This window comes from Chenopodium album, chromosome 6, assembly GCF_948465745.1.
Source record: "Chenopodium album chromosome 6, dcCheAlbu1.1, whole genome shotgun sequence".
In the NCBI taxonomy this organism is placed as follows: domain Eukaryota; kingdom Viridiplantae; phylum Streptophyta; class Magnoliopsida; order Caryophyllales; family Amaranthaceae; genus Chenopodium; species Chenopodium album.
The window spans coordinates 74,901,424-74,908,715 of NC_137839.1; the positions used below are offsets into that span (position 1 = coordinate 74,901,424).

At 36.8% G+C, this 7,292-nt stretch overlaps 1 protein-coding gene across 1 annotated transcript; it reads left to right on the forward strand.

Moving 5' to 3' along the window:
- The first annotated feature begins 152 nt into the window (after positions 1-152).
- LOC145635295 (external alternative NAD(P)H-ubiquinone oxidoreductase B2, mitochondrial-like) lies at positions 153-6,311 on the forward strand. Its single transcript, XM_081686581.1, has 10 exons — positions 153-430; positions 2,186-2,471; positions 2,552-2,758; positions 2,907-3,157; positions 3,623-3,845; positions 4,008-4,112; positions 4,286-4,558; positions 4,653-4,774; positions 5,479-5,598; positions 5,712-6,311. The coding sequence occupies exons 1-10, from the start codon at positions 351-353 to the stop codon at positions 5,797-5,799; spliced, it is 1,755 nt and encodes a 584-aa protein (XP_081542707.1). The 5' UTR covers positions 153-350; the 3' UTR covers positions 5,800-6,311.
- The last annotated feature ends 981 nt before the right edge of the window (positions 6,312-7,292 follow it).

Below are 7,292 nucleotides of genomic sequence, written 5' to 3' on the forward strand. Positions count from 1 at the left end.
ACACCATTTTTTTTATTTTTTTTGGAAGCTAGTACACCGTATTATTGTATATTGTATAATATACGGTGTATCTTTATTCTTTAACCGGCCAATGCCACGCGTAACCAATTGTCTTAAGCTCCAAGCCAAGGCTGATTTTCAATGACCCTAAAAAAAATGGAAAAAGTAAAATAAAAAAGCGACTTCATCACGTTCATTTTACACCAAATTCCTTTTCCAATTTTATTGGTTGGCCTCTCTTCTCACGCTAAACGTCATTTTTTGCTCTCTCCTTCTCCAAACTTCTGGTAGGAAACCTAAATCTCTCACTACTTTCTCTTACCTCCAATTTTCTCTCTCTAACTGTAACAATGGCGTTCTACGAAAAAGCTTCTAGAGCCTTCTACAATTATCCGTCGCTTTCCAAGCTTCTCGTCGTCGTAACCGTCAGGTATTGCGTCCTCTGTTCTTAAATTTTTGTTGCTTTTTTTCTTGTGATTTGATTTCGTTACTGTTGTATTTTGACCAAAAATTCTGGTGAATTTGATATATGTTGATTGAATATTGCAATTGTTGATGATTTCATCATAAGTTGTTGGTGAATTCGCTTAGAAATATCGTTGAATTCATTTTGTGATGTGAACTCTGTGATTTTGCGAGGTGTATGAATCAATTTTTTTTTTTTTTTTTTTTTTGTATCTGGTTAGCTTTTGAGAATTTTGTGGTGATCATACAGTTGATGTTGATTGTTTGTCGTATTCCTGTTTATTTTGATGATTTTTCTGTTAGTATGATTTACTTGATTTGATTCGTGTCAATATAAGACGTTTTAATTCTTTGTTTTGTGTGCGAAAAAATGTTAACCTTATAATATTGATTAACCTAATACTACTGATTTGGCAAGACTGCCGACTTCCAGCAAAACTTTTGAAATTTACTAATTTAAGCTCAAATTTTGGAGGAATTTGGAGATTTCGAGTTGAACCGTTAGATCGATGACCATATTGATCCTTTCTTAGCATTATATACTTTATCACTCTCAAGCTGATTTGTTAAATTATGCTTGGAAATGATCATAAATGGATATTAAAGCTCAAAATTTGGAAGACTAGGATATTTTTGAGATTAATCGTTGGAATAATGATGATCATTGTTGCTAGTATTTGATAAGCCATGTATGATTGGTAGTGCTTGATACTTTGATCTTGTATCAAGCATTATGTGTAGTGTCGTAGTAAGGTGTTAAAATTAATTATAGTCCACTAAATAATTTTAGGTGAACTTTTTAAGATATTCTTCCTAGATGCACTCACTAAAGCATGGTGATATCACTTTGTAACGGAATGTTATTTTTAAAAGCGTACAAAGTAGGAGTTGAAAGTAACTTACACTGCCAATTATTGGAAGAAATCAAAGAGAGAGAGAAAATTAGACAAGGAAAGAAGCGCTAACAGGCCATTGGGTATTAGGTTCAGGACTTCAGGCTAAAACAGCTGCGTTTGACACTGTTCAATGGTTATATAGAGGACTCTTGGATGATATACTTTCATCTCCTGGAAGTCAAAGGAAGTAATAATTCAGCCTCGTGTTGGCTTATTTGCTTGACTCTTAATTCTTGATATCTACTTGTATTATATAAGTTATAGATTTGGTGATATTGATTGATAGTGAAATGTGTTTTGAGTTACTTGTATATTGCTGGTGTGCTTGGTGAACTTAGATAGACAATTTGAGTTGTTTCAGTGGGCTATCTTTTTGAACTGTTTTCTAATCTTAGAAGCTTGTGAATTAAGTTGAATCATGAGTCGTTCTTCCATAAATGCTCCGTGGTCCTTACTCTCACCTGTCATTTAATTTTTGATTTAGACAAGATATGGCTAATATACAATTGTACTTTGTAATAAGAAGATTTTTTGCGAATAAAAATAATTAGCAAGGATGTTCCATTAGGTTTCTGTGAAATTATTCATGGTATGTGTGCTAAAAAAAATTTGCATACTGCACCAAGCTTATGCATAACCTGCAAGATTTGGTGTGCTTTAGATGAACAAGTCAAATATTTTTCTGTGTCTTTTACTTTCTTTTACTTATTATGATTATTGAACTTGATTTTTCAGTAATTAGATCTTTGTGTTTAATATTGTTTTTGTAATTTATTTTATCCTTGCTCACACATTTTCTTATTTGATGCTGTTCTCTCTGTTAGTGGAGGTGCTGGTGGGGGTCTTTTGGCTTATTCAGATTCAAAGCCACACAATGTTGAAAATGCTGTCATTTCACCTGAAGCTGAGAAAAAGAAAAAGAAGGTGGTGGTACTCGGAACTGGTTGGGCTGGAACTAGTTTCTTGAAGAATCTGAAGAATCCTGATTATGATGTTCATGTCATAAGCCCTCGCAATTACTTTGCATTCACCCCTTTGCTACCGAGTGTCACTGTTGGTACAGTTGAAGCCCGTAGTATCTGTGAACCAATTCGTAAAATGGTTAAGAAGGTAAAGAAAACAGAATTTGAGATCGCCTGTCTGCTTAATTTCCAGATTTTTTGCCTTGTCCTGATACTTTGATTTTCCAGAAAGATGTTAGCGTTAGCTACTGGGAAGCTGAATGTCTTAGTATAGATCCTGTCAGCAAGACAGTAAAATGTCGATCTACTCAAAATGCTGATTTGAATGGGAAGGCTGATTTTTCTGTGGACTATGACTACCTTGTAATTGCTATGGGAGCTCGTTCTAACACATTCAACACTCCAGGGGTAGAGGAGAATGCTCATTTCTTGAAGGTACATTATTAGATGATGCAATCTCTTATTGATAACTGTGCAGTATGAATAACTAGTATGCCCTGTTGTCTGAAGCAATTTGCCTTAGCAAGTCTAGTTTATCAGAAAACTGTGAAGGATCAGGAAAATAACTGTGTTTCGATTGCAGGAGGTGGAGGATGCTCAAAAGATCCGTCAGAGTATCATTGATTGCTTTGAGAAGGCCGCCCTCCCCACACTTAGTGATGAGGAGAGGAAGAGAATACTCCATTTTGTTGTTGTTGGCGGTGGTCCAACTGGTGTCGAGTTTGCTGCAGAACTTCATGATTTTGTCAATGACGATTTAGTGAGATTGTATCCCAAGGTTAAGGACCTTGTGAAGATAACACTGTTGGAGGCAACAGATCATATATTGAACATGTGAGCTCATTCTCTTCCCACTTGGACGCAGTACTGGTTTTTCTGTTATGTTACAGCTGCTGAGCACATGCCATTGCTTGTTAATAGATAAGTTTTATCTGTAGTGTCTTTGATAATGACAGTTCTTTTTACATTTAAAGATTTTAAACAAGGTTGAGCTGAGCTTTCACATATCTAACTTATAATAACTAATTATTTTAAGAGGAGATCAAATTTGGTAGAATTGAACATTGGACAAGCATGTTAAAGCCATAGAAGACTACTGAATGCATTTGACTGTTGTGGTCGCAACTTAAGTTTGTTTCCCAAATGGATATTTTGTATAAAAAGTATTGAATTGTGGCTGATTACTGAAAGTGAACTTCCCTCTCTCTTGCCCCACATTATTTTCAGCTAAGTGAAATTGTACTGATCTGATTCCTTGTATATGTGTGCTGTTATAATGTTTTTATTTCTTTTTTGCAGGTTTGATAAGAGAATTACAGCATTTGCTGAGGATAAGTTTCACAGGGATGGTATCAATCTTCAAACTGGGTCAATGGTCGTGAATGTCACTAACAAAGAAATATCAACCAAAGCACTGAAGAATGGTGGGACAATATCCTCCATGCCCTATGGAATGCTGGTTTGGTCTACTGGCATTGGAGCTCGTCCAGTGATAATGGACTTCATGAAGCAAATTAATCAAGTATGTTTTCCTTAGGACTCCAACTATGTATTTTTTTTAGCAAACTAATCAAGTGTACAGAAATTTTCACTGGTGTGACCTAGAGCATCTTTCAAATTTGCACTTTCTGGGTCGTCTTTGGTCTATAGCACATGAAATTAAATTTCTGTTTTGCATATGCAGGGCAAAAGGCGTGCCTTGGGAACTGATGAGTGGCTTAGAGTGGAAGGAACTGGCGAAATTTATGCATTGGGTGATTGTGCAACCATAGTCCAGCGCAAAGTCATGGTACAATTACTACAGCCATTATCTGCACTTTGATCTTATGCTTGAAGAAATTGTATTTGCCACCAGTTGTTATAGAATAGAATTGAGAAGATTATTGACACTGTAAAGTTTCTCGTTGATCTCCTTATGCACATACTGTGCTATCTTAAAGTTGGTGGTTATATTTTTTACAGGAAGATATTGCAGATATATTCAAGAAGGCTGACAAGGATAATTCTGGAACTCTTACTGTAAAAGAGATGCAGGAACTGGTTGACGACATTCTAGAAAGATACCCCCAAATTGAACTTTACCTCAAGAACAGGAAACTGAAGAGTATTGTTGATTTGATGAAGGAAGCCAAAGGAGATGCAACCAAGGAATCCATTGAATTAAACATTGAAGAATTCAGATCAGCTCTCTCACAAGCTGATTCTCAAATGAAGAACCTTCCGGCAACTGCCCAGGTGCAACTTCGTCCATAAGATTTCACTAAATATACTGTAGATACTGTCTTGTTGCTGATTCTCATTTTATATTACTTTTGCGACTGCAATACAGGTTGCTGCTCAGCAAGGTACTTATCTAGCTGACTGCTTTAATCGTATGGAAGAGTGTGAAAAGAACCCTGAAGGCCCTATCAGAATCAGAGGAGAAGGTCAACATCGGTTCAAACCTTTCAGGTATGATATTTCTGCACGATTTTCTTTTTTTCTCCACCTATATTGTTATCAATTTTCACCCATGCTTAAACACCCACACCTTGGCCATCCCACGGACTGTTACTAGCTAATGCTTGTGAGTAATCTATATATTAGTATTCTTAATCTTAGTTAGATAATACTTGTTGGCCTGACTGGAGAACATTAAAGTTCACAAATGCTAAGTTGCTTTTGGCACACAATTCATACCCCACTGACTTTTAATAAATTGCGGGGTATTGATGTCTTGATTCAACACTTGCTGCTCCCTGGGCATTTTTGATGTTACCTCTGTCCAGTGTCCACTATATCATTGGTCTGAAATCTTACCTACAAGGCAACAACTAAAACAGTTATTTGGGGAAGAAGACAAAAACTCAATTGCGTTGTAAATATGAGCTGGAATAAAGGCTTTGACTCAGACTTTATGTGTTACTGTTGCTGTCTTCTCTATGAGACTGTGATCTGAGACAGTGATCTGGTTTTAATATCAATAATCTTGTTTTTATATAATCTTCATGATATTAGCGTTCATGGTTTAGGGATGAGTTGTAAAGACTAAGGAACTGACGGTTTATATGATCCTCCATGTCATTTAGACCTTAATTGGCATGATTTACTGCAAAAGGCAAAGCCTGTCATGAATTATGTATCGAGTTTGGTGCTGAAAATTTGTTTGCTCACAGGTATCGGCATTTTGGTCAATTTGCTCCACTGGGAGGAGAGCAAGCTGCAGCTCAACTTCCTGGAGATTGGGTGTCCATTGGACACAGCACTCAGTGGTTGTGGTACTCCGTGTACGCCAGGTACAAACATTTTTAAATTTCTTCCCTCTTGAACCCTATACATGCTGCCTATGTGCAAATTTTTTCCTATACTTAAAATTAATAAACTGACATCATTTTTTCTGGAACTTCAGCAAACAAGTCAGCTGGCGTACAAGAGCTCTGGTGGTTGGAGACTGGTCGAGACGTTTCATGTTTGGTCGGGACTCAAGTCGTATCTAGATCTGCCTAATGGTGGATTGCTCCAGGCTCTGATAGTGAACAATATTCGTATTAATACCCAAAAACAATATTGTAATCACACGTGCATTCACGTGTCGCCATTGGAGGTGGCAAAATTTTGTCTAGATACCTTGATTCATATTTTTTGGCCCTCTTAGAACACTAGAACTTATATATTGATGATCGATACAAACTACCAACAACAAAGTGGTGAGATCAGATGCTCAAGCTGGTGTTTACTATGCTAAAAACAGTCCTCGGCTTACACAATTTTTGGGTTAACAGAAAATTCTAGTTATTTTTCAACAAAATTTAAAGATATACTTGTATCTTGCTTGATTTTGAGATTCAAATTGCATTTTACTATGCTAGTGTGATGTAAATTGCACAGGCGCAAGAAGAGTGTTCATTCACTTCATCGGGCATTTGGGCTTAATAAAGTTACTACTCGTAGTACGGTATAATTTTTATGAAATAATAATAATTTCTGTATGTTTTTGTTCCTCATGTTATTAAGCTTCTTCGTAAATGACACTTTTTTGTTGTTTAACTAATATGGGAAACCCAGATGAGTTGGTAATATAACGTGGTGTGTGTATAAAAGAAAGTCCCTCGTTAGGGTGAGTAGTCCCGACCTAGGGTTTTAAAGTGCGATTTTTTGTTCCCAAATTTTATCGAATTTCCCTGCAATCTCAATCCAATTATTCTGTAGCGAGGAGTGATCTGTTTATCATCAATGGAGGAAGATTTATTGGAGGTATTGGAAAAAACTTCAATTGACGGAGGATGAAGGGGTTGTGTTGGGTGGAGATTATGTTGAAACGGTGTCAGATGATACTAAATCGCAATTAAATCTTACGCTAGTTGGGAAATTGTGGACTGTAAAACCATATAATCTTGAGGCGATGAAACGTACCTTGACGAATGTATGGAAACTAAAGGAGAAGTTTGCAGTTAGGGTTGTGGAAACGAATTTATTCGTTTTTCAATTCTTTTGTGGGGAAGATAAAGAAAGAGTGCTAGAAGGAAGGCCTTGGTTCTTTGATGAGAAGTTGCTTCTTTTACAGGAAGTGAAGGGAGATGAACAACCATCAGAAATAACTTTCAATCAAACACCAATGTGGGTGAGGCTACTAGATGTGCCCCTCAATAAAAGGTCTGTTGCAGTAATGTATGACGTAGGGGAGTTTCTTGGAGGTTTTGTGGAGATGGATGAATCCGATCCTTTGGGATGGGGGGAGAGCATGAGAATTAAGGTGCTGGTAAACATCAAAAAACCTTTGCGAAGAGGATTATTTCTCGCTATGGGAAACAATCAATCTAGGTGGATTGACATAAAATATGAAAGGCTAGCAGATTTTTGTTTTTTCTGTGGAAGACTCTATCACACAGAGAAGGAGTGTCAGCAGAAGGAGCAAGCTAAGGATGATGAGAAAAAGATGGTTTACCAGTATGGTCCCTGGCTCCGGGCTTCCCCAAAGAAAAAGCTCAGG